The sequence below is a fragment of the Oscarella lobularis genome, chromosome 8 (genome assembly GCF_947507565.1).
Source record: "Oscarella lobularis chromosome 8, ooOscLobu1.1, whole genome shotgun sequence".
Lineage (NCBI taxonomy): Eukaryota > Metazoa > Porifera > Homoscleromorpha > Homosclerophorida > Oscarellidae > Oscarella > Oscarella lobularis.
In genome coordinates this window covers 2,646,949-2,670,777 of record NC_089182.1, presented here as the reverse complement: position 1 = coordinate 2,670,777, position 23,829 = coordinate 2,646,949, and the positions used below count along the sequence as shown (strand labels likewise).

At 46.9% G+C, this 23,829-nt stretch overlaps 5 protein-coding genes and 1 long non-coding RNA gene across 6 annotated transcripts; 4 read left to right on the top strand and 2 right to left on the bottom strand.

Moving 5' to 3' along the window:
- The first annotated feature begins 20 nt into the window (after positions 1 to 20).
- Positions 21 to 2,645, top strand: LOC136189782 (dnaJ homolog subfamily C member 14-like). Its single transcript, XM_065977789.1, has 13 exons — positions 21 to 73; positions 163 to 247; positions 315 to 792; positions 847 to 925; positions 981 to 1,246; positions 1,298 to 1,434; positions 1,484 to 1,552; positions 1,607 to 1,657; positions 1,712 to 1,759; positions 1,814 to 1,936; positions 1,992 to 2,093; positions 2,147 to 2,295; positions 2,358 to 2,645. The coding sequence occupies exons 1-13, from the start codon at positions 45 to 47 to the stop codon at positions 2,479 to 2,481; spliced, it is 1,740 nt and encodes a 579-aa protein (XP_065833861.1). The 5' UTR covers positions 21 to 44; the 3' UTR covers positions 2,482 to 2,645.
- Positions 2,646 to 2,664: 19 nt separating this feature from the next.
- LOC136189780 (transient receptor potential cation channel subfamily A member 1-like) lies at positions 2,665 to 7,873 on the top strand. The gene is made up of 25 exons (XM_065977787.1): positions 2,665 to 2,820; positions 2,868 to 2,946; positions 3,022 to 3,161; positions 3,292 to 3,739; positions 3,797 to 3,903; positions 3,952 to 3,999; positions 4,066 to 4,193; positions 4,247 to 4,295; positions 4,343 to 4,531; positions 4,587 to 4,679; positions 4,743 to 4,825; positions 4,884 to 5,048; positions 5,104 to 5,218; positions 5,274 to 5,612; positions 5,674 to 5,742; positions 5,792 to 5,862; positions 5,922 to 6,051; positions 6,104 to 6,196; positions 6,251 to 6,435; positions 6,496 to 6,556; positions 6,606 to 6,680; positions 6,735 to 6,941; positions 6,998 to 7,177; positions 7,237 to 7,364; positions 7,420 to 7,873. The coding sequence occupies exons 1-25, from the start codon at positions 2,701 to 2,703 to the stop codon at positions 7,721 to 7,723; spliced, it is 3,606 nt and encodes a 1,201-aa protein (XP_065833859.1). The 5' UTR covers positions 2,665 to 2,700; the 3' UTR covers positions 7,724 to 7,873.
- Positions 7,874 to 7,930: 57 nt separating this feature from the next.
- Positions 7,931 to 11,376, top strand: LOC136189781 (uncharacterized). The gene is made up of 4 exons (XM_065977788.1): positions 7,931 to 9,710; positions 9,759 to 10,566; positions 10,630 to 10,826; positions 10,883 to 11,376. The coding sequence occupies exons 1-2, from the start codon at positions 8,041 to 8,043 to the stop codon at positions 10,459 to 10,461; spliced, it is 2,373 nt and encodes a 790-aa protein (XP_065833860.1). The 5' UTR covers positions 7,931 to 8,040; the 3' UTR covers positions 10,462 to 10,566; positions 10,630 to 10,826; positions 10,883 to 11,376.
- Positions 11,377 to 13,561: 2,185 nt separating this feature from the next.
- On the top strand, positions 13,562 to 15,664 carry LOC136190767 (uncharacterized). The gene is made up of 4 exons (XM_065979026.1): positions 13,562 to 14,396; positions 14,452 to 14,874; positions 14,922 to 15,164; positions 15,218 to 15,664. The coding sequence occupies exons 1-4, from the start codon at positions 13,761 to 13,763 to the stop codon at positions 15,371 to 15,373; spliced, it is 1,458 nt and encodes a 485-aa protein (XP_065835098.1). The 5' UTR covers positions 13,562 to 13,760; the 3' UTR covers positions 15,374 to 15,664.
- LOC136190768 (uncharacterized) lies at positions 15,565 to 16,512 on the bottom strand. The gene is made up of 3 exons (XR_010670617.1): positions 16,393 to 16,512; positions 16,165 to 16,323; positions 15,565 to 16,104 (listed from the first exon to the last, which is right to left on the bottom strand). It is a non-coding gene; the product is annotated as an uncharacterized lncRNA (long non-coding RNA).
- A 28-nt stretch (positions 16,513 to 16,540) lies between these two features.
- Positions 16,541 to 23,822, bottom strand: LOC136190574 (nipped-B-like protein B). Its single transcript, XM_065978785.1, has 39 exons — positions 23,665 to 23,822; positions 23,452 to 23,602; positions 23,047 to 23,354; positions 22,910 to 22,990; positions 22,762 to 22,859; positions 22,611 to 22,706; positions 22,331 to 22,553; positions 22,133 to 22,278; positions 21,999 to 22,079; positions 21,841 to 21,941; positions 21,663 to 21,786; positions 21,512 to 21,612; positions 21,322 to 21,454; positions 21,119 to 21,271; positions 21,010 to 21,057; positions 20,867 to 20,950; positions 20,607 to 20,815; positions 20,450 to 20,552; positions 20,289 to 20,390; positions 20,081 to 20,227; positions 19,892 to 20,026; positions 19,745 to 19,840; positions 19,643 to 19,693; positions 19,367 to 19,591; positions 19,159 to 19,305; positions 19,006 to 19,099; positions 18,802 to 18,953; positions 18,663 to 18,753; positions 18,517 to 18,614; positions 18,403 to 18,466; positions 18,297 to 18,342; positions 18,104 to 18,239; positions 17,740 to 18,042; positions 17,545 to 17,691; positions 17,428 to 17,491; positions 17,260 to 17,374; positions 17,032 to 17,200; positions 16,876 to 16,977; positions 16,541 to 16,829 (listed from the first exon to the last, which is right to left on the bottom strand). Exons 1-39 carry the CDS (start codon positions 23,711 to 23,713, stop codon positions 16,671 to 16,673), a joined length of 4,932 nt encoding a protein of 1,643 aa, XP_065834857.1. The 5' UTR covers positions 23,714 to 23,822; the 3' UTR covers positions 16,541 to 16,670.
- Positions 23,823 to 23,829: the final 7 nt, after the last annotated feature.

Here is a 23,829-nt window from a genome sequence, read left to right as displayed (position 1 = left end):
TCTTACAGAGTGAAGGCCCGTACTATTCGTCAAGCGAAAACACAATGGATTCGGCTCTCCAGGCGGCAAACAGGTACGATGAGTGTCGTGCGCATCTACTCGCATCCTAAGTCGAACGCCGCGATACCTATTTCTCAATCTAACGCAAGACGACTCGTGCAGGGAATCAGCCGAATCGTTTTTCAGCCTAGCAAAGGCAAAAATCGCCGATGGAAATGCAGAACGAGCCGTCGAACTGCTCAAGAAGGTGCAGCCGCTCTGCATAGAGGCCTACCCCATTCCCCAAACGCGACTCTTTGTCCCGCTCTTCCCAGGCGATGCGAATGAACGACACCGAGTCAAAATACGGAGAACTCCTAAAAGAAATCGCCACCAGCGAAACGACCAACGAAACGACCGACGACGATCGATGGACGGTAAAGGGAGGTCGCCTGGCGAACGAATCGGGCATCGACGCCGACGACGAGCGCGGAGAAACGGAAGAAAATACGATCTATAGCGAATCGTCGTCGTGCGAAGCGAATCGAACGACGTCGACGGAGGATGGGTCGAGTCGATGTCGTCCGCCGCCCGCCGGTTTGCGCGTCGGCGGAGCGAGAATTTCGCGCACGATTGCCGCCGGGAGACGACGGCGGCCTGACGTCGACGGAGAAGTGACGACGACGCCGATGACGTCGACTGGAGGCGAATACAAAGGACGGAAAAGGGAATGCGGAAAATCGAGGTCGAGGGGACGGAAAAGGGCTGTCTGGGACGACGATGACGGCGAGGACGGGAATGGGAGAGGTGAAGGTAAAAAAGAGAATGTATTGTAATAGAAAAAAAGCTATCGATGCCGTGCATTAGATTTGAAAGAAAAACTGCTTCGAACTGGCATATACATTCTGGCTTTTGTCTGGACTGGACTCGCGTTATTGGCTAAAGTGTACATACATTGTATATATAGAGAGACTTTATAATATGATTCTTGTGTTTTTCAGGATCTGGTCGGTCATTTGTATTGTTAAAGAATGGACTTTCTATTACGGTTCTCTCGCTTGTGCTTACGTGCGAGTAAAGACCGTCTTTGTGTGGCGCGAACACGCGCAACCGCGACTGCGTCGCGCGTGGATCACGATCAAAACGTCTATGCTAACGAAATTAGGACGAGAACCCAAAGCAAGCTACAATAATAGTAATAACACTTCAACTAATAACAAGACGAACGACGGTACGTCGAATTACACAATCGAACTTCCAACGACAAGTACGCGAAATAGACTCTCTTTTTTTCTTTTATACGTCTGCATGTGTTTAGGCCACGAAGCGGTGGAACGACTCTTGACGTGTCGAGATAAGGATCTTTATAGTATTCTTGGCGTTGCCAGAGATGCAAGCGAAGAGGAAATCAAACGCCACTACAGAAAACAGGCGGTGATGGTTCATCCTGATAAAGTAAGAGGCACGAGGAGAAATCATCTTGGTTTTTATTTCTCGCGAGCAGAACGAGAGTCCCGGTACGGAAGAGGCGTTTAAGATTTTGTCGCAAGCCTTTGAAACGTTGAAAGATTCGGTGAGAAAAAAGTCACGTGGAAGCGTCGTTTGTTATCTGAATTTTTTTCGAAAGGAAAAACGGAGGGAATACGACAGCAAATCATTTGAATCCGAAGCGCTAAGAGTACATTGGTAGTGCAAACTATCGAGAAGCAAATTCGATCTATCGATTTTTCAGACAAAATTCGAAGAGTTCTTCGAAGATATGAAGAAAAAAATGGAAGAGGTAAGAAAATTAGTTTAGGTGGGTTATCTAATACAACACAGCGTATCTCCCAAGGCTAAGAATTGGCTCCAGTGTCAAAACTGCAACGGTTCGCACCGACGCTACCGAACCGATCGACCGCTCTATGCAGCTCGTTATTGCTCAGCATGCAACGGCAGACGTCACCCCGTCACCGAGGTGGAGAAAGAACAAAGTGCCACTTCGTTCCTAGACATCGTTTTTTTTGTCGTAGGGCGATCTATGGTGCGAAACGGCCATGCTAGGTTTCAAGGTATTTTTCTATGCTTGCATGGATCGCGCTGTGTGGGACGTAAGCGAGTGGGCCGGTTGTCAGGTGAGGAGGGTCCGCGTATATAGGTTTGGATTTCATGTCGTCTGACAATGCAGAATCTTATGTCTCGCGTTCCGCCGAATCATCACTTGATCGTCATGCGTCTTGCGACGAGAGATCCGTCGTCGTCTTCTCAGCCGCCTCCGCCGCCGCCGCCGTCGCAACCGTTCTTTGGCCGACCGCCTCGACGTCCAAACTCGTCACGGTGAACGTTGGAGCGTTCGATTTAGTCTCTAACCTAATATTTTCTTGTTTTTTTTGCTCTAGGAGAAATCCTGGTCCAGACGAATTCTTCAACAGGTTTTTTCAGGACTACGAACAGGGTTTCGGTCCTGATAGTAGGCCGCAACAAAGACATCGTTCTCATAAAAAGAAAAAGCGAAAGACTTGACCTAAGAATGAAAAGTAGAGGACACGATTGGCTATACAGTACATAGAAGTTTTGTTACATAATTGACTACTTAATTGATACGAAGCTCAATTTTGGCGAAGTCTTTATTTTTTAGAAGGGGTCTCGGGTGGAAATCTATGTGAGGATGAGGATGACTAAGTCTACCCCTTCCTGCTTCCGCCTCGTACGTGCGCTACTGTTCACCTCATTGACAAAAGAATGGACCTGGGAAATGAAAGCTTCTACCAGGCAAGCGAAGACGACAAGATCAAGTCGCTTCCGCGCGGTCATTCGTTCAGTCCGCGCCAGCTAAAGAAGCGAAAGCGCGGCCAAGCACTAGTAAGACAACCGACTGCAGAATATAAACCTAACGTCCTATCCTGTAGGTCACTGGCGCGTTCGAAAAAAAGGCAAACGAAATTATGGTTATAAATCGCGTTCTGGGCCGATGGAAGCAGAAACGAGGTAGAATCAATACGTAGTGGTACGAGTGTCGCCTAATGATACGTCATCATTCCAATCTGGCTTCGTTGCCAATAGATTCGACACCGAGGTCACTGACAGACTGCGAAACGAAACTGATGACGCGAATCGTTCAGAAGTACGTCGACTCGAATCCGAGCGAACGCGAGCCACTTCTCCACATGGCAGTCAGAACGGGAAGCACGGCCATTGTTGAAGTGAGAACGCATGGCATGTCTCCAGATGGCAACACGAGAAAAATATGTTGAGCGGTCTCATAGCCCATCACAACATACAGATAAATATAGATTAAATAATTAATCGCACGTTTTATACCTCGTCCGCCAGCACGTGCTCGAAGAAGAGCCGAACACGACGCTGCGCTCGCCCAAAGGCCAAACGGCGTTGCACGTGGCCGCCGAGGCCGATTTGCCGGAAATTGCCGCGCTCCTTCTTCACTACGACGAGGACAAGAAAAAAGCGTTTCGTTTCGCTCGCATGATCTCCGTGGCGGGTCGCGAGAGCAGCAACGCGACGAGCGACAACGATGATTTGTACGTCGAGGAGCAACGCGAGATTGCCATCCAGCAACTGAATGGTCCACAAAGAGAAGGAGGAGGAGGAGGAGGAGAAGAGGAAAAGGGCACACTTCAAGATTGCCCCGAATTGCTCTCGTCGGTGAATTACCCTTCTGACGTCAAATTGCTTCTGTGTCGCGATCAGAATCTCTTCACGCCGTTCAGCACGGCAGCGCTGAAGGGATCGCGAAGCGTTCTCGACGTCCTGTTTCAGCACGGTGATCAATTAGTTAATTAAAAAGAAGAAATTTTAGAAGGATGGTGTGCATCTTTAGCTTGCAAGCGTAAGATCCACTGCACTATGTGGAAGGACATACTGCACATGGCTGATTTGACGCAGTCGTCTCTACTTCATCTAGCCGTTCGCAGCGGTCACCTTCCTGTAAGTTATTACGTAGAAAACGAAGCGGAGGGTTTTCTATGTCCTTAGGTCGTGCGTATGTGTCTGGAGAAAGGCGTCAGGTTGAAGCATTGCATGGTTACTAAAATTATTCCTTTCTCGATTACTGTCTCATGCGAGAGATTTTTTTGTTGCTTGTCGTAGCTTTGCGGTGACACGCCGCTGCATTTGGCCGCTCAGCTCGGCTTCGTTGGAATCGTTCGCCACTTGGTTAGCGTCGACGAAGACATTGTTCACATGAGGAACAACAAAGGTCGCATGCCGCTTCACGAGTAGGCATCGTATACCCACATCATGTAGAAATTCACTTCCCTATCTTGTCTAGAGCGTCCAAAGCAGATTTACCCGAAGTTGTGGAGCTTCTACTGTCGAAGGCACGTAAAGTTCCCCCTTGGGCTATTAGCTCTATTTATTGATTTAGGGTGCTGCTATCGATTCGAAAGACAGAGAGGGCAATACGCCTGTTTTGCTCGCCGCTCATCACGGCTGCACGAAGACGGTGCGCCTTCTTATCAACTCCGGCGCCGACTTGACGGTCGTCAATGCAACGGGCTGCTCGGTTGTTCACCAAGCGGTCGGACACATTGAAACCATGGAATTCGTGCTCGAGGTATTGCGAGCAGCGCTCAAATGCTTTTTGTATTTGTATATATATCCTGTGCAAGGGAAAGAATATTAGTCAGGATTTTTTGAATATGAAAGACGCTACTGATAGCGACACGGCTCTTCACTACGCGGCAACCGGAGGCTATTTCCGAGTAAGTCGAGTCTGTATGTATATGTACGAAATTTGATTTTCATATACACTGCTTTTGCTATAGAACGTCGTTCAACTTCTCAGTTGCGGTGCTAATCCGAATTCACGTAACTTGAAGAAACGAATACCTTTGCACATGGCAGCTGAGTACGCGCGCAATCGAATATTTTTATAAGTCTGACTATCTGGGGTTTTTTTTTTCGAGGAATGGCTGGCTGCATTCAGCTCAGCATCTGATTGCCTACAGTCGCATTCAAAAAAGCATCAACGCGACGGACTACAAAGGCAAGACGCCTCTTCACCGAGCGGCGGCGAACGGAAAGTTTCGACTCGTCGTAGCACTCATTGAAAAGGGTGCCTGCATACTCAGGTCTAGAGCAGGACATCTCTCTATTACAAATACGTGTATAATATAGCTTATGTAGAGATGCGCAGGAATGCACTCCGCTGCACTATGCTGCGGCTCAGGGCAGCGTAGAATCTTGCCGAGCGATATTGATCACAGAAAAATGCTGCTGCGACGACAGGGACAAATCGGGGGTCAGTGAATCGCGCATATCATGCAAATGTCTCGTATATTTTATTTTCTCTCTAGAATACTGCCCTTCATTATGCTGCTTTGTCTAATCAGCCGGACACCGTTCGGTTCTTGCTCGACGCTCAAGTGCGCCTTCTGATGAATCACGCCAATCAGAATCCTCTCGACGTGGCGATGCATTGCGGCGCAAAGCGAGCGGCGATCGCTTTCGCCGAGCACTCGCGTTGGGAGGCGGCGCTGCGCGAACGAGTCAAGCAGCCTGTCGTCGACGTGAATAAGAGAAAGGTCATGCGAATGGAAGTGGAGACGAAATCGCAGATACAGTGGATGGTCGAAAAAATGCCCGATGTTGCGCTGAAATTTATGGATCGTTGTTGCCGAGAAGAGGATAATACGGTCAGCGAATACATAGTGTGTACAGATGACGAAATATAAGAACAATCTTTTTTCATTTTAGAAGACATTTGACTTTCGGTTTCTACAAGGCTACAGTAGTGACGTGCGAGATAGCTTGACTGCATTTCGCGTGAGAACAGACGACTGTTTCAATTATCACCTGATTTTTTCTTTTTTAGACAATGCAAAAGTTGAGGGTGAAGAGGTGTTTGGCTCATCCTGTTTCCTGTGCTTTGTTGAATGTTAAATGGTGCGGTAGCTAATAGTGGGCCGAGTGCATCGTAATGTGCCAGGGTCTTTTTTTTGTAGGCTCAGCTTTGGCTGGTGGCTCTACGGTTTGTATTTATTAGCATTGTTGGTTTACGTAATATTTCTGAGCACGTACGTCGTTCTGGCTCATCCGTCCAATTGGCCCAAGAGCAAGAATTCGTCTGATACCGTAAGTTTGAGAACGGATTTGATGTGATACCAATGTAATTGGGACGACGTAGAGTCAATCGCCTTTTAGAGTCGTCCAGGTTCTACTTATCGTTTCTGCGTCTGTGCTGTGCATGTTGACGTTAGAACGAATCGTCGGGTCTATTGTAAGCTAAATCAAAATCTTGACTCTTCTTCATTAATCTTTGTCTAACAATCAGGTTGGCCGACGGTTTGAAAGTTACTTTCGTGGATTAGGAAGGCTCGACGCACTGACACTTCCTGGAAACATTCTTGCCTTTGTTTTCATTTTACCAATCAAAGACATAGGAGATGATCATAATTGGGTAGTTGGAGCGATTGCCATATTCATTTCTTGGACCTCTCTGACAATGTACCTGAAGAGGCAAGTTTCCTCTTTCTTTATTGCTCAAAACTAATCTTTTGTCTGATTGGCTCTCTTCAGACTGCCTTACATAGGAATACTTATGGTGATGGTGACTAAAATGGCCAAAAGGTTTTTTCAGGTATAACGACAGCGAAAGTCGATTCTTGAGAATCAGCTTTTTCTTTTAGGTCTCTGTCGTCTTATTGCTTCTTATTCTTGGATTTTCGTTCGCTTTCTACACACTTCTTGCTCCGTCGCATCTCGTGAGAAAATCTTAATTGAATCAGTCGATTGGTTACCTTTATAAATTTTCACAGGAGTTTCCTGCTTATAGCAATTTTGAATCATCTCCTCTCAAAGTCTTTACTATGATGATCGGAGAAGTCGACTTTAACGAACTGTTTTTACCGAATTCTTCGAATCCAAATGACCACGACGTTCTTTCAGATAGCACGAGGATCTGGCTATCTTTGCTGTACCTTATCTTCGTCATTTTCATGGGAATCCTCGTCATGAACCTTCTAGTGCGCCGAGAAGCTATTATAGATACATAAATTACTTTGCTCTGTCTTTTATACAGATAGCTCTCGCTGTTGGAGATGTCGAGTCGGTGTGGGAGAGGTCGACAATTGAAGGATACATCATGCAAGTCGATCTGCACGTGGATTTGGAGCAGTCTCTTCCCAACTGTTTTCTACGCAAGTTCTGGGTCGATTCGGTTAAAGTGGACTTGTCGAAGCGCAAAAATTGGATCTCGTTTGTAGGCTGAGAAAATCTTTTTAGTAATGCAAAGTGAGACTTTTTCGCTTCGTCTTGCAGCTTCGTCAAAAGATGACGATCAATGTTGACTGCAAGAAGAATAGAAAGGGTCTACCGGAAAATGATCAGGAAAATCTTGCACCGGTTCTAGAAACTTTGAGCGATCGACTGACGTATCAAGATCAAAGGCAACCTTCTCGGCTTTAATTAATTGTACTGTAATCAATTTTTGACTTTTTTTAGAATTAACGACATTCGTTCAAAAGTTGATAAATTGGTGTCGGCTCTTCTTCCTGCTGAGAAGGAGCCGGAATGGGAACGAGCCCATCCACTGACGTTCAAAGAGGCGGCAAAAAAGACGTTGGCCAGAGTGCAGCAGAACAAGGCTATCCGACGTCGTTTCAGGGCGCTGAATCGTTTTTCAGCTGGCACAGAAGAGGGGTCGATAGAAAAAGCAGAAGAGAAGGAGCAGGAGCTCGACGAAAACTCGGAGCCAATAGTAAGATACGAAAAGTCCGAGTATTTACTAGAGGAGACAACCGTTTGATTGATTTACTTTCGCGCAATAAGGCCGATCTTCTCTGTTTTGTTTTTCTTAGCCATGCCTACGCAAAAATTTAGAGAAGATTAGGTTGGTCTCAGCGTAGGCTGGGACTGGCGTAATCTTCTCCACGGAGAAAAAGGGCCTGACAGAATACGTCATGTTCTCTGAAGCCCTCTTCTCGAACGTTAATGATTTGAGCCTCTGGCTACACTTCGACTGGCTTCTAACTCGCTCTCACCTTCTCGTTGTTCTGACTCGATCCATCCCTTCTCTATCCAGGTTTCGTTGGTCGCTCAAAACGTTTCGTCACGTGTTCCGCAATGGACGCTCGGCTTCTTCTTTCGCTTTCGGACTTGTGCCTGACGTGCCTTTGCAGAACTTCGCCGTCTTCAGCAGATCTTCTTCGCATTTCGAATGTACCAGCGTCAGCGCTGCCGTCAATAGCCGAAATCCTCCTTTCTCATTCGGAAAAGAGCGTCTTGCCCGAACCGGTGGCAAACCTGCTTCTGGAAGGACTCGCGCAGCGCGGAAGGCTTACGTCGCGCGTGCTAGATCTGTTACTCTGGAATAGACGCTATTTGAAGACGCTACCACTCTATTCCCTTATGAAAGTTGATGATGAGGAAGCCATAGTTGAGCGTCTGAGAAATCAGGAACACTTGAAAAGCGTCGATATATCTTTCAGTCCTTGCTTAGGGAACTTGCCTGTTCCCTTCTTGGAGACATTCGTTGGGACCCCATCAAGGGACTCTCTGACGTTCTTGGCCGCAAATCACGTGACAGGCGACATAGGTTGTCGCGTTATCGACCACTTTTCGAATATGAAGCATCTCGACTTGAGTTTCACGAATCTGGAGGAAGATGATTTTTGCGCGGCGATGACGTCAATGAGACATTTGGAACACCTGAACATATCCGGAACGACTTTAACTTGGTATGACGTTTTTTTCACTGGGCGTATTTTTGCATCGGATGGCCTAACGGAATTGCTTATGCATTCGCTTGAGATAATGAGTATCAGTGATTGGCAGACTGGGAAGGACCATAACACTACTGTCAGATGTTTCTTTGAAAAGTTACAGCGTCTCGTCAGTCTCGATGTTTCGTACGCTATAGTGGGTCTAGATGAGATGCCCATGAATGGCGCTATTTCTTGCGATGAGCGTTTCTACGTCACCCTTCGTCGTATGTTGCCTTGGACTTCGTCTCTTACTTGTCTTGACGTGTCAGACAACTGCCGTTGGGATACGTTGGAAGATCTTCTTACGATAACAGATCGTCTTAATCAGCTACGGTTTCTTAGTAACCTGATCAAGGATACTATGGTTCCCGAGACGTTGATTGGTCGTCCTTCTCTGAAACTGGCGCTTTCATCTTTCGTGCCTCGCGCTTTCTGCTATGAGTACCAGTTTCATCAGAGTCGCGCTCTCAAGAACGTCGACTACGCTTACCAGTCCCAGCCAGAAATAATAGAAGAAATTGTGAACATAGACAGTGACAGATTTGTCAGGAGGGGTCTCGTTCCCTTGACAAAGATGCTTTGCACCGTTGCAAGACGCTGTTTGACCGACAACGACTTCGGCAATAACGGGTTTATAGTGGGGCTGCTGAGCACCGGAACTATCGCTATTGACTGCGCTTCTGGTCCATTTATGACCGATGCGTTGGAGCAGCTACTCGAAAATTTACTTCTATTTTCTCTTCGGCATAAGAGTAATGATGGGGAGTTTTACGACGAAAGTTTAGCTAGCATTGTGTCACTCTCTTCGAAATATGCGGAGTTTATTGCGGAGAGGAAGGTTCTGCGTCATCTGGCTCTTCAATTATGTCTTCTTGTTTTGCCGCCAGAAGAGACAGGCCTAGGCATAGAAGACAGATGGAATCTGTTGAATGCAGTCCTCTCTTCCCTTTCACCGCCTAATCGGATGAAGATGGCGTCAAAAATCGGTCCACATATGATGTCTAAATTAATCATTTCCAAAAACGAAGAGTAAGTCGCCAAAGCAGATGAAAATCTAAAAGTGTACACGGTATTTAGGCTCATTGATGTGTTCTTTTACGGAACATCGTTGCTGAATTCTTTCGTGCTTTTGTTTTGTGGGCTACCGTCGCCAGAAGTCTTTTCCGCCTTTGGCGAAATTCTACCTGTTAAAGCTATCTCTGCATTGACTCAATTAACGTTTGAGACGTTCTCTACTAACGACAGCTGGTTATCATCTATGTTATACGTCGCTTCCGTCGAAGCTTTGTCCGTCTTGGCTGAAAGCCTTTATTTGGCACCGACCCTGTTTTGCAAACAAGTGTTTGACGCAGTCCTAACTCAATTACCTCTTGAGAAAAGCATGCACGTGGCGTATTCGTATCTGGCATGTCTTCTACTCGTACACGACCAATCGGTCGACTGGTGGCCTTCAGATTGTGAGACAAGAGAAAGTTTGGCTGTTCGCATTTTCACTGGCGATTTCTCTGACGTGGATTTCACCTACCGTCACGCAACGCTTTTGCCTCTGCTGAAGATTGCTCGAAGCAGGGAGTTTCGTTTGGTGACCGAATTCGGTTTGAAGCGTTTCGCTTTTTTCTGCGGCAGCGATTTTGATGCCAAACGGCATCACAGCCAGTACTGTGGACCGTGTCCTGTTTGCCTCATCAGAAGGGAAGTAGGTTTGGACGCTCTCAGTTCTATGGCTCTCAGTCATATTTCCGTTTCGCCCTGCCCCATGCAGTCTTCAATTGATGTTTGACAGTGAAAGTCGATTCTTGAGAATCAGCTTTTTCTTTTTGGTCTCTATCGTCTTATTGTTTCTTATTCGTTTGCTTTCTACACACTTCTTGCTTCGTCGCATCTCGTGAGAAAATCCTAATAATTGAATCAGTTGATTGGTTACCTTTAATTTTTGTTTTTTTTACAGGAGTTTCCTGCTTATAGCAATTTTGAATCATCTCCTCTCAATGTATGATCGGAGAAGTCGACTCTAACGAACTGTTTTTACCGAATTCTTCGAATCCAAATGACTACGACGTTCTTTCAGATAGCACGAGGATCTGGCTATCTTTGCTGAACCTTATCTTCCTCGTTTTCATGGGAATCCTCGTCATAAACCTTCTAGTGCGCCGAGAAGCTATTATAGATACATAAATTACTTTGCTTTGTCTTTTATACAGATAGCTCTCGCTGGAGATGGGAGAGGTCGACAATTGAAGGATACATCATGCAAGTCGATCTGCACGTGGATTTGGAGCAGTCTCTTGATTGAGTTACTTTCGCCTAATCTTCTCTGTTTCGTTTCAATTTTTCTTAGCCGCGCCAACGCAAAAATTTGGAACAAACAAAGAAGATTAGACCGGTCTTAGCGTGGGCTGGGACTGGCCTAATGTTCTCTGTTTCGTTTCAATTTTTCAGCCACACATACGCAAAAAATTTGGAACAGACAGAGAAGATTGGGCCGGTCTCAGCGTAGGCTTGGACTGGCCTAATGTTCTCTGTTTCGTTTCAATTTTTCAGCCACACCTACGCAAAAAATTTGGAACAGACAGAGAAGATTGGGCCGGTCTCAGCGTAGGCTCGGACTGTCCTAATCTTCTCTGTTTCGTTTCAATTTTTCTTAGCCGCGCCTACGCAAAAATTTGGAAGAAACAAAGAAGATTAGACCGGTCTTAGCGTGGGCTGGGACTGGCCTAATGTTCTCTGTTTCGTTTCAATTTTTCTTAGCCGCGCCTACGCAAAAAATTTGAAACAGACAGAGAAGATTGGGCCGGTCTCAGCGTAGGCTCGGACTGACCTAATCTTCTCTGTTTCGTTTCAATTTTTCAGCCACACCTACGCGAAAAATTTGGAACAGACAGAGAAGATTGGGCCGGTCTCAGCGTAGGCTTGGACTGACCTAATCTTCTCTGATTCGTTTCAATTTTTCTTAGCCGCGCCTACGCAAAAATTTGGAAGAAACAAAGAAGATTAGACCGGTCTTAGCGTGGGCTGGGACTGGCCTAATGTTCTCTGTTTCGTTTCAATTTTTCAGCCACACCTACGCAAAAAATTTGGAACAGACAGAGAAGATTGGGCCGGTCTCAGCGTAGGCTTGGACTGTCCTAATGTTCTCTGTTTCGTTTCAATTTTTCTTAGCCGCGCCTACGCAAAAAATTTGGAACAGACAGAGAAGATTGGGTCGGTCTCAGCGTAGGCTTGGACTGTCCTAATGTTCTCTGTTTCGTTTCAATTTTTCTTAGCCGCGCCTACGCAAAAAATTTGGAACAGACAGAGAAGATTGGGCCGGTCTCAGCGTAGGCTCGGACTGACCTAATCTTCTCTGTTTCGTTTCAATTTTTCAGCCACACCTACGCGAAAAATTTGGAACAGACAGAGAAGATTGGGCCGGTCTCAGCGTAGGCTTGGACTGACCTAATCTTCTCTGTTTCGTTTCAATTTTTCTTAGCCGCGCCTACGCAAAAAATTTGGAACAGACAGAGAAGATTGCGCCGGTCTCAGCGTAGGCTTGGACTGACCTAATCTTATCTGTTTCGTTTCAATTTTTCTTAGCCGCGCCTACGCAAAAAATTTGGAACAGACAGAGAAGATTGGGCCGGTCTCAGCGTAGGCTTGGACTGACCTAATCTTCTCTGTTTCGTTTCAATTTTTCTTAGCCGCGCCTACGCAAAAATTTGGAAGAAACAAAGAAGATTAGACCGGTCTTAGCGTGGGCTGGGACTGGCCTAATGTTCTCTGTTTCGTTTCAATTTTTCTTACCCGCGCCTACGCAAAAAATTTGGAACAGACAGAGAAGATTGGGCCGGTCTCAGCGTAGGCTTGGACTGTCCTAATGTTCTCTGTTTCGTTTCAATTTTTCTTGGCCGCGCCTACGCAAAAAATTTGGAACAGACAGAGAAGATTGGGCCGGTCTCAGCGTAGGCTGGGACTGGCCTAATGTTCTCTGTTTCGTTTCAATTTTTCAGCCACACCTACGCAAAAATTTGGAACAGACAGAGAAGATTGGGCCGGTCTCAGCGTATGCTCGGACTGTCCTAATCTTCTCTGTTTCGTTTCAATTTTTCTTAGCCGCGCCTACGCAAAAAATTTGGAACAGACAGAGAAGATTGGACCGGTCTTAGCGTAGGCTGGGACTGGCCTAATGTTCTCTGTTTGGTTTCAATTTTTCAGCCACACCTACGCAAAAATTTGGAACAGACAGAGAAGATTGGGCCGGTCTCAGCATAGGCTTGGACTGACCTAATCTTATCTGTTTCGTTTCAATTTTTCTTAGCCGCGCCTACGCAAAAAATTTGGAACAGACAGAGAAGATTGGGCCGGTCTCAGCGTAGGCTTGGACTGTCCTAATCTTCTCTGTTTCGTTTCAATTTTTCTTAGCCGCGCCTACGCAAAAAATTTGGAACAGACAGAGAAGATTGGACCGGTCTTAGCGTGGGCTGGGACTGGCCTAATGTTCTCTGTTTCGTTTCAATTTTTCAGCCACACCTACGCAAAAATTTGGAACAGACAGAGAAGATTGGGCCGGTCTCAGCATAGGCTTGGACTGACCTAATCTTATCTGTTTCGTTTCAATTTTTCTTAGCCGCGCCTACGCAAAAAATTTGGAACAGACAGAGAAGATTGGGCCGGTCTCAGCGTAGGCTTGGACTGTCCTAATGTTCTCTGTTTCGTTTCAATTTTTTTTAGCCGCGCCTACGCAAAAAATTTGGAACAGACAGAGAAGATTGGGCCGGTCTCAGCGTAGGCTTGGACTGACCTAATCTTATCTGTTTCGTTTCAATTTTTCTTAGCCGCGCCGACGCAAAAAATTTGGAAGAAACAAAGAAGATTAGACCGGTCTTAGCGTGGGCTGGGACTGGCCTAATCTTCTCTGTTTCGTTTCAATTTTTCTTAGCCTCGCCTACGCAAAAATTTGGAACAAACAAAGAAGATTAGACCGGTCTCAGCGTGGGCTGGGACTGGCCTAATGTTCTCTGTTTCGTTTCAATTTTTCAGCCGCGCCTACGCAAAACTTTGGTAGTCTAGCGCACGCACGAAGAAACAGAAATATCTGCGGAAATGTCCGATCTTCCGCCGTCGAAATCGGCTCTAGAGGAAGCTCTAAGAAGTCTCCTTCGCGAGAATCTCATCAAACACGTGTCGGAGTGCAAGTCGTCGCAACGCGGAAACCCGACATCGTTCACGGAATACGAAACGAAGAAGACGATCCTCTTGCGAACGTACAGCCAGCCACCGTACCCGTTCGCCGAAGATCGAGTGGAAGCAATCAACGTCGAAGTCGAAGACGCCCTATTCGTCGAGCAGCGCAAAGCAGTCGATTCCCACCTCGCGACGCTCAAATCGAAGACGTCGACGAGCGACGAAGTCGCAATCGCGTACGAGAGTTTATCGCACGAGCTCTTCGTGCCGTGGTTCGTTCAGGAGCGCTACTACTGCGCCGATTATTTCGATCGGCGCGGCGGCGTTCGCTTCGCGATCGCCGTTCTCGAATCGCGCGCCGACGAAGTGGAAAAAGTGCTCGCGCTTTCGCTTCTGTGGAACTTCGGTTCGTCCGAGCGGCGATGTCGTCGGCTCGTCGCCGAGGGCATCGTGCCGACGCTCGTGCCGCTTCTTAGGACGCACGACGATAGCATGCGCATCGTGGGACACTGCCTGGGCCTTCTTTGGGGTCTCATCGAATTCGTCGACGCTCAGGTGCGAATAATAAACTGTATTGACTGAGACGACGCTATCTTTCTTATTGCTCTAGCTTCAAGCCATCGATGTCGGTTTTCTCGATTGCTTCAAAGTCGTACTTCGAAATCCGTCGTGGGAATTGGAAATCATGAAAACGGCGGCCGGTTGTCTTCACATGTGCTGCGCGAACCCGAGCCTCACCGAACGCATCATTGACTCGGGAGTCGTCGACGTCGCGCTCCATCGCTGTCAAAATCTGCCGCTAACGCTTTCCTTCTTTCTAATGGACGTGGAGCTGCTTCGTCTAACCCAGTTGCGCGTTCAATATCTCGGCTACAATGCCGTCGCCTCTCTGTGCTTTCGAGTCGATCAGAAACGATGGTTAGGCAAAGTGAAAGGTTCGCATGCCAAGCTCGACGCTTGCGTTGCCGATTTTGACGTGGATAAAAGAATGAGACCCATTGCAGCGTGGATTGATGCGACTAATCCCGATAAGGTTTTAATCGATCAATACATTAATATATTACAATTGATTTGATTTAGATTCGTGAATACGAGGTCGGACATTCTGCGTGGCACTTTCTTCACCCGTTCGTCTCTCTGCTATTGGCCGTTCATCCCGTCGTGCGTCGCTTGGCGGCGTTTTCGTTGAGTAATCTGCTGCAGGGGCCCGAAAATCGCAAGCTGTGCGTCAAGGAGATCGGGTCCTCGTTTGGCGTCGTTCAGTGCACTGCCTGGGGCCGAGACGAGAAAGCGAGCGTCTTGGCGAGAAAGGCGATGAGCCACGTAAGCATGTATGAATGCATTTGAGTCTTGTTTTGAAAGAAATGGTTCTCCAGGCTTATCCTGATGGAGTGGATCCGCCTTCTCTAAAGGAGATGTGCCTGTTCAGTATATCAGACAATTTCGACGCTTTTCATCTTGCAGACGTTCTTCGTTTGCCCAAGTTGCTGACGTCTAAAATCAGTCCTTTCTGCCACGCAGCTGATTTGTAAAGGTGGAGCAAAGGATCGTTCCATTCCTAATGGATCCCACTAGTGAAAAAATGCTCATCGCAAGATTCTACGTATCGATTCTTAACGCAGCTTTATTTGGTTGAAAAAGTGAAGGCTGGTGAAGAGAAAGAGCCTCTGACTTTTTATACATTGTTTTTTTATAGTTTTATACGTTAGTAGGCACACAATACACGCACGTTCTGGCTTTTGCAAGCGCGCTATACTGTATTGTGCAAAAAAGCAGCATGCGTCATATTCAAATTTTATTTAATAAATATCCCGGATGTACAAAATCAATACAAACATAGTTTCCCCTTTCCTCCATCCACCCCCTCGCCCGAGTGGGTAAGGCCAGGTGGGCACCTGCTGTGAGCCAAGGGCTCGTGGGGTCACTCCATACTCCCCCGCGGAGGGTGAGCCCGTTTAACCTCCTGGCTCCGAGCCTTGGACTGTGAAAGTGGCAGCTGGGATGTCAGTCCACTCACAGGTGCAATTCCAAGGGGCGTCACTGTCATTACCCGCCAGTGCCCTGCCTTACACGGGGAGGCGCTCTATAGCCTCTGCAGAGGTATGGCCTATTTATCGCTCTTGGCCACAGAGGGATGGCTGCGTCTGCCTCGTCGGATTGGAGGAACAACTACACGACAAAACAATTGACGTGGGGAAATCAATAGAATAATACCTTGAGAGATGACTACTTTTTTCACGTAGGAGGCAGCCTGATACATTCCCTAGCATGTAAATTTTGCTCAAACGTACTGCAGATAGACGTTTACTTTGTGAACTTTTACTTCATTCAGAGATACAAGAAGGTGACTCGATCCGGGTCGCTGTTTGTGTGACAGGGCCTTTGCTCTCCCTCTTTCTACTTGGGCTGCTCGTTTCTCGGCCAACGAGATCAAACACCATGCGAGACTCTCCTCCGGGTTGGTTAAATCTCCTTAGAGCGCCTGCTCGATGAAATAAGGAAACAGCCGAATTGAAGAGCCAATGTGTGCGATCACCAAAGGGGGTCCCACCTTCGAATAACATCGCGATTTTAAGTCGACAGCGAGCCTAAGAGCACCTGCTCAACGAAATAAACCTGCAGGAATCCACTGGGATCGCGAAAGGTCACTCCGACGAAATGAATGGTGGTATGAAGGTTGAAGCCCGGATAATATAATCTAAATCCACACAGAGAAAGATTTCTTATATTTTGTTGTGCGTGTACTTTTTCTGAGCCTTAGACTTACGTTTATATGCCGGTCAAACAAAAGACCCTTTTACATAAATATTACACTTCTCTTTGATTTTACTAATCCGCGTCATCCTCCTCTTCCATCTCTTCATCGTCATCATCCGCCGTTTGTTTTCTCTTCTTTGCGGATTTTCCGGACGTCGCACTGGATCGGCGTCGTTTCTTGATGCCGGCACCGGAAGTAGACGACGAACTTCTTCTGGGTTTCTTCTTCACCTGAAAAACAGATCATGAAGAAGAAGAAACACGTATAAAGACTTACTATTAGACCCTCGTCGTCTTCTGCTGCAGCTCTGACCGTTTGATCTCCTTCATCTTCTTCGTCACTGACCGTTGACTCCAGCAGAAAAACGCTCTGTTTAAGCTATAAGTACATAAAATCGTTTGCTACTTAGAGAGAGCTCATTGGATGCCTTGCCTTAAAATAATAATGAAATGTTTTCATCCTATTGAGTCCGTCTTTCCCGTCTTTGAGATCTTCGAGTAGAATCACGGTCTCGGTGGCGTCCAAGGGTCGTTCGCTTTTCCTCGCTATCAATTTGTCGTAAACCTTCGCTTTCTCCGCAGTCGAATAAGCCCGACATTTACTGCAAAACCCCCCAAAAAACGTAAAAGCTGAACGAGCAACGATCCCCAGATGACGCACCCTTCGGAGAGCCCGTAGACGAGTTTGATATGCGCCTTCACCGACAAAAGGAGAAGACAGGAGTGACCGGCGACAACAGAATTCGTCAGCTTCTTCGTATCGAATTCCGGAACAACTATAATGATAGGTCATCGTATCATAGGAATGCCCGAACTCGCGGCGTCTTACCTGATGAAAGTTCGTCCGGAGTTTCGACGTCGTCCACCTTTCGCCCGCATAGAGAAGCAAGCACCTATAAAAAATAACTGCAAGGACTGAAGCACGGTGTTTCTCTCGCGTGCTCACGTCCGAATATTCTGCAATGGTTTTCGTTGCAATTGTCGCTGCAACGGTCGAAAGCTGCTGCACGACAAACAGCGGCTCATCCATTAGGGAATACGAAAACGACGCCAAATTGTCTGCCAGGAATAGCATTCGACTCAATTCCGTTTCCTAAGAGAAACCCCATCAAGTCACACAACAGACGAACGCATTTCCTACCTTTTGAAATGATCGCACAAGAGATCCGAGAAAATTTCGCCGCTGCTGACGATTGTCGCGAAGGAGAGTGTAGAGGTGATGGCAGACGGCTTTGTAGCCGTCGACGCTCTTGACGAAACCTCGAACGGTGGCATCTTTCGCCGCCAGAACTCGTTGGTAGGCGAACGATCGAGCCATTCCAAGGAAGCCTTGCGTCTGAACGAAACGCGGATACTTCGAATCAAGTTTCGTAAGAAGCTCTTCCGCTTCGGCTTTCCGTTTCGGATCCACGTCGGTGGTTAGAGCGATCAAGAAGGAAATAAACTGAGAAAGAAAAGTCGGTGGTTAAAATGGGAATACAGTACAGTTTTTTATTTAGATCTACCTCTAGCGGGTGAACGAGACCTCGTTTCAGAATGGCGAATATTGCATTGGCGGCTGCGTTTCGAACTGACGCTACTGGATACAGAGCGGCAGTTCGTATGAAGGAGCCAAATTTCTCAGCCAAGGAACTGCACTGCCTACGTAGAACGAACGTGTAAAGGTTGTCCAAAAGAATTGCCAAAAAAAAGTCGTACCCAGACTTGGCCTTGTGAAGAACTTTGTCCGAAAGAGTCGCATCACCTAAATTTAGACAGCGTACTTAGAAGCTGCTTCACAAAGAGAGACAATAGCGCAGAAAACCGCTTTCCGACGAGTCTTGACCGTCGCCGTGATCAACGAAAAAATCGGTCATGTTCTCAATAACCTAAACACCGCGTCAACTGTGTACTAACTGGATTCTCCGAGTGTTCTTACTCTCTGTTTGAGTTCGGCGTTTCCTTTGCTCTTCAACGCGATCATGTACATGTCCTCGAGACTGGGAAGCAGCTCGGGATATCGTCGACAGAGAAAGCCTAAACGCGTCTCTAAATGAGTGGATTCGTCATCTAGAATCGACTTACCGAGTCCGGCGAACGCCCTTACTTGAATTCCCGAATCGGCGCTTCTGCTAAAATCGGAGAAAACCTCCAGCAAGCGTTGCGGCGTCAATTTCTAGGCGAGAGAAAATCAATGACGGATAGCGGCGATTTTTTCCCTTACTTCGCCGCAGATGTGCCCGACGTCTTTCAAGTTGAAGTGATTGCACATCAGCCCAACCGTGTAGAGAGATCGAACGATTGAGCTTTTGGCGCTCGGATCTAACGGCTGTCCGCTGCTCTTTTGAACAGCAGAACGAGCCTTGACCAGACAACCTGCACAAATGCATAGACAACATTCCATGATCATTTTTTAAATTATGAATACCGTAAAACTTTTCGAAAGCGTCGCGAACGATGACGTAGTTTTTCGTCACTTTGTTGACGACGGTTCCCAAGCAACGAATACCACTTGCAATAACCTTGGTCACCAGAAAAAAAACACTTCGTAATTGTCCACAATTCTTCACCGTTTCTTTACCAGTCGTATTTTGCTGAACATGACGCGGACGAGGCTTTCTTCTAATTTAGCCAGAAACACGTCAGACAACGCTTCCGCGAGTGGAACGATCAAGTCGAGAGTGAGAGCAGTGCGCCGTACGACCTCCGATACTTCAATGGGACTATCCTAGAGGAAAAAAATATCAGAAAAAAGAAAGAAAGAAAGCCCCCTCAATCGATTCACTTACCTCGCAATTGAGAGTGAGAAACGGTTGAAACAAGGCGACGTGTTTGACGAGAAGCTGCGGCGTGCATATGGCGAACAAGTGCAGGGTCGTAACGCAAGCCAGCAGGCGCTTTTGACTCGATCCTTTCGCGTCGCGTTCGCACTCGAGCAAGTGCTTGGCTAGAGCGTCGACGATCTGCCGACACGACGCCAGGACCGACGTCGATTGGGCGTCGTCATTGAGAAGCTAAAGCGATTAAATAAAAATTCAATTCAATAGAGAGGGCTTCTAGGAGACATTTTCAAGAAGCTTCTCAAACCAATCTTGATCCCAACGACACGCAGATATCTGAAATTTAAAGATTTATTAATTAATTAAATTTGGGAATCGAATTCGTACTGTTTCAAGGATAGCGTGAACTCTCAAGTCGATGGACGCGTCCTTTTCATCCAATTTGGAGAACCATAGCTGGTGAAACGTCTTGCTAACTAATTTCTACAAAAAAACACGTCTCTAAGAGCTCGGTGTCCCAGCTATCGCGCGTACTCGAATGCTTGGCTCGTCGTTGATGCGCTTCACCATACTAACGCACATTTCCGGTACTTTGGAATCGCTTGGGTGCGCGAGACAAACGTCTCGCATAATCGCTATCGCTCGCTTTCTGACACTTCGACCGGAATCCTTAATTCAATTCCGAATCACAGCAGCTAATCGTAGCTAGCCAGATTGCCTCACGTGAAGTCTTTCGCTCAGCATTGCGTAGTAGTGAGCGAGCAGCGACGGGCAGGCGAGCACGTACTTTCCGACGATTTCCAATGCGGCCTCCCTGACGCTCGTAGCCGGATCTTTGAGTTTCATATGAACCGAATGCTGAACGTCGGGCTATATAAAAGCAAGCGGCCTCTCGAGACGCTGCATGATGGAAAAACGCCCAATCTCCTACCTTCGTCAAAATCGAGGAGTCGGCCGATAGAATGGTCGATAGACTGCGAAGCGATTTCGTCCGAAGTCCGGTCACAGTCGACTCTTTGCAGGCGTGGAGAATCTTCACGAGACCCCCGCTTCGCTTCCCATTAGATCTAAACGCTCCCCTGTTCTTCGTACCTTTGCTAGACAGTAGTCGAAGCGACGCTGAACCAGATGACAATAGGAAAAAAATCGAGCGACAGACGAAGCTTCTTCGAACGAGAGCAACTTCACGCCAATTCTAAATGTCAACGTGAAAAAGAAATCAGAAGGAGGAAAACGTTTGGATTCGTACCCTGTTCCGTGTAACGGTTCTTTCACGAAGTCGACGAGGTCTTCGAGAAAATCCTTGCGCTGGCTGGCGACGTCGAGAATCTCCGACGTTTGACTCGTTTCGAACGCAGCGGCGTCGTCCATCGTTTCCGTCGGCGGCTCCTTCAACGCGCGATCGACGCTTGCCTTATTGTTGTCTATCCACTGAGCGAGAAAGAATCTAGCAGCGAACTAAGAAAAGGAGGATTAGAGGAGAGGCGAGAGGGAGGAGGAGTCTCTTACGAAGAAGCTCAAATCCGTGCAGCCACCGTTAGACAGATACTGCAGAAGTTGGCGTTGAAGGCATTGACGTTGGACTTCAGTCAGCTGCGAGACAACAGAAAAAACTCTCGAGGCAATTTCTGCATGAGAGACGGTTGTTCTACTTCGTCGTGGTCGCTTCCGTCTTCAAGACTTGACGAATCCACGTCATTCTGTAAAGAGAAACGGGCGCTAGACAAAGACCGAGACGACGACTACTCTGTGGGGTCTTACTTTTTGGAGGATTTTGATTACGACGTCTTTATCTTTTTGACCGTTGGAAAGCAGTCCCGCTTTCGTGGCTGAAGCGATTGTTCCCAAATGCTCTATCGCAGTCATTTTGAATCCCATCTCGACGTTCTTTCCTCCACTCAATAAAAAATGACCCTAAATAAGAGTCGCAATAAATCTATTCCACCTTATAACGCCAATCTAACCAAGAGAAGAGACAGCTGGTGAAGAAAGACATCAGCCGCTGGCCATTCGGGCCGTTTCACCAATAGGAGTAAATCGACGATGAAATTCTCCAAAAGTGGCCTATAATCGGCGTCGTCTGTCTTGATTCCGCATCTAGAACACACAAACCTCTTCCTCGATCATCTAGGAGGGGGCGTGACGATCGATCACCTGTTGACAAAAGTTCTGAGGAACGCGCGAATTGTCTGCATCACCTGCGAGAACGACGTCGCCATGACGGCACTGACGTCAAGCTCATCGATATCTCCTTCCTGAGAGAGAGTATTAAAACAGCCATTATTATTATAATTGGTTTTTTTACCTTGCTGCCTCCTGTCAGTTTCCTTCGTTTCACATTGAAACTTGGTATCGCGATGCTTGATTGAACCAGCTGGAGAACGAGAGCAGTCATCATTTGAATTGCGCTTCCAGGCGAGTCGAGCAATCTGAACAAATGAAATCAGTCAATCTGCTCAGTAATTAAGAATTTATTTACGTACTCGTAATTCCGACTGCCTCTCTTTAGCGTCGGAAGTTTGGCAAGAGAGTTGAGAATCTCCTGAAGAATGTACTCCCTGTGAACTTCGTATTGCGAGAAGATCTGAAACGAAGGATTCTCGTCTCAAATACAAAAACCGCGTACACATCGTTCTCTTACAGAACGAATGACTTTCAACGATCTCAACTGCAACGGACCCATATTCTCAACAAAGAACGACTGAATTCCAAGAGACGCAATCTGAAAAAGAAAATGCAAGGAAGAATATTATAAATCCACGAAACCATTTATACCTGGTTGACACAACTAAATGTCAGCCGATGCCTTTCAACGAGGTCGGCAATCTGAGTCACTGTCTCCATCATCTGGCTGCAAAGAAAAACGACATCCTGGCTGGTCGGTCGCTTCTTTCCCCTTTTTTTACTGTCCACCGCACCCTCTACAAATAAAACAACTTTATTCTTTTTAATTGCTAGAAATACTACGCTTGCCTTTTTTCTTTCCGGCTATGGCTGCGCAGAGTGCGTCGTATTCCGGATAAATGTTGTTTTTCAGTTGGAAGGAAGCGAAGGAAACAATCAGATCAACCGACTCCTCGACGAGAACTTTCTGCGTCATCTTTGGCGCCGTCATAATGCAGAGAACAGACAGGGCAGCCTCAGCGGAACGATAGATCCGGTCTAAGACCACTTGACGCCACTGTTGAGATTCAGACTGAAAAAGGGGGAGAAGCAAAATCTAAAAAAAATGACCCATAATTCTGCTTCTTACGGTATCAGAAGCCGTGTCAGATAAAGAGAGCGTTTTCGAGTCAATGATTTGAAGTGAAAGAATGCGGATGAGGTGAACGAGCTTTTTGAATGGAATCTACACAGAACGTTTGTCGTACTGCGTGGATCTGCAAATATTTTGTTCTCTCTGCCTTGCGTAGATGATTTGACTGTCTCATACTCTTGACTCGAGCGAGAACGGAAGAGGTGACGTCGTGCGACAAGAGATCGTCAGAAGAGACGTCAACAACTAAATAGAAAAATTTGAATTTTTAGTAAAACGTCTTCTGATTCTCTCACCTGTCAGATCAATGTCGTCTTCGTACGATTCCAAGTCTATAAGACTTCCGATGTTGCTTTCGAAATAGGCGTCTTCAGTTTCTACGCAAAATACCTCAATTTGAAAATCCCAGTCAGTGTACCGGTGATTTGCTGACCTGATTTATCAACAACAAGAATCGGGTCTTGACTTCGTCTCTTGTGCTTTTTCTTCTTCTTCTTCCTAATAACTGCGGTCCTTTTGCCTTTGGATTCACTTTCATCTTGATGGCCTTCAAACATTGAGTCGTCCTTTGGCTGAGAAGCAGAGCTCTTTCGTCGTCTCGACGGCTTTTCTTTCGACTGCTCTTCGGGAATTGTCCCAAATCCTCCTTCCACAGCGCGACCACCGACGTTAATCTTAATTTTCGGAACTGCGCCGCGTGACCGCAAAAGCATCTGATGCATTTCACCAATATCTATCCCACTGCAGAAAAAAATACACATGCATTCTCTTCTAATGTTTGGTGAGTGTTACTAGATATACTATTACGGTCTTGCATATTTTGCTGTTGCTCACTCACTTTGATTCGCAACCTCGAATAGCGTTCGACGTACGAGCAATCAAGTCCTCCGTGACATTCAAATCGGCTTGAAAGCCGCGCGAATTCGCTAGAGTTTCGCCTGGAGCCGAGGCGACGCCTATCGCAGCAGGTTCCGGTAAATCGGCTGCGACTACGAAGACAAAGACGGGTCGTTTGATGAAAGAAGAAACGAGAGAGCTGGCTGAGGCTTACGATTGGACAAAGCGCTTACGACGCCGACGATGCCCGAATTGGAGTCCATATAGGGATTTAGGGTCACGCGATCGGCAAAATGACTCAAATTTAAGGCCAGCTGCAGCAATGCCCCGGTGAGAGAAGCGAAGATGAGACAAAAAAGTCGAGTCGCTACATGCGTCA

Coding starts and splice junctions, on each gene's coding strand:
- LOC136189782 (XM_065977789.1), top strand. CDS start 45: ATGGATTCGGCTCTCCAGGCGGCAAACAG. Junction 248..314: donor CCGTCGAACTGCTCAAGAAG/GTGCAGCCGCTC, acceptor CGCTCTTCCCAG/GCGATGCGAATGAACGACAC. Junction 1,553..1,606: donor TTGAAACGTTGAAAGATTCG/GTGAGAAAAAAG, acceptor TTTTTTCGAAAG/GAAAAACGGAGGGAATACGA.
- LOC136189780 (XM_065977787.1), top strand. CDS start 2,701: ATGGACCTGGGAAATGAAAGCTTCTACCAGGCAAGCGAAGACGACAAG. Junction 4,680..4,742: donor CAACCGGAGGCTATTTCCGA/GTAAGTCGAGTC, acceptor CTTTTGCTATAG/AACGTCGTTCAACTTCTCAG. Junction 5,863..5,921: donor GCTTTGTTGAATGTTAAATG/GTGCGGTAGCTA, acceptor TTTTTTTTGTAG/GCTCAGCTTTGGCTGGTGGC.
- LOC136189781 (XM_065977788.1), top strand. CDS start 8,041: ATGGACGCTCGGCTTCTTCTTTCGCTTTCGGACTTGTGCCTGACGTGC. Junction 9,711..9,758: donor ATCATTTCCAAAAACGAAGA/GTAAGTCGCCAA, acceptor CACGGTATTTAG/GCTCATTGATGTGTTCTTTT.
- LOC136190767 (XM_065979026.1), top strand. CDS start 13,761: ATGTCCGATCTTCCGCCGTCGAAATCGGCTCTAGAGGAAGCTCTAAGA. Junction 14,397..14,451: donor TCGAATTCGTCGACGCTCAG/GTGCGAATAATA, acceptor TTATTGCTCTAG/CTTCAAGCCATCGATGTCGG. Junction 15,165..15,217: donor CGAGAAAGGCGATGAGCCAC/GTAAGCATGTAT, acceptor ATGGTTCTCCAG/GCTTATCCTGATGGAGTGGA.
- LOC136190574 (XM_065978785.1), bottom strand. CDS start 23,713: ATGGACTCCAATTCGGGCATCGTCGGCGTCGTAAGCGCTTTGTCCAAT. Junction 18,615..18,662: donor AAGGGCGTTCGCCGGACTCG/GTAAGTCGATTC, acceptor AGACGCGTTTAG/GCTTTCTCTGTCGACGATAT. Junction 18,343..18,402: donor TCAAGACTCGTCGGAAAGCG/GTTTTCTGCGCT, acceptor GTCTAAATTTAG/GTGATGCGACTCTTTCGGAC.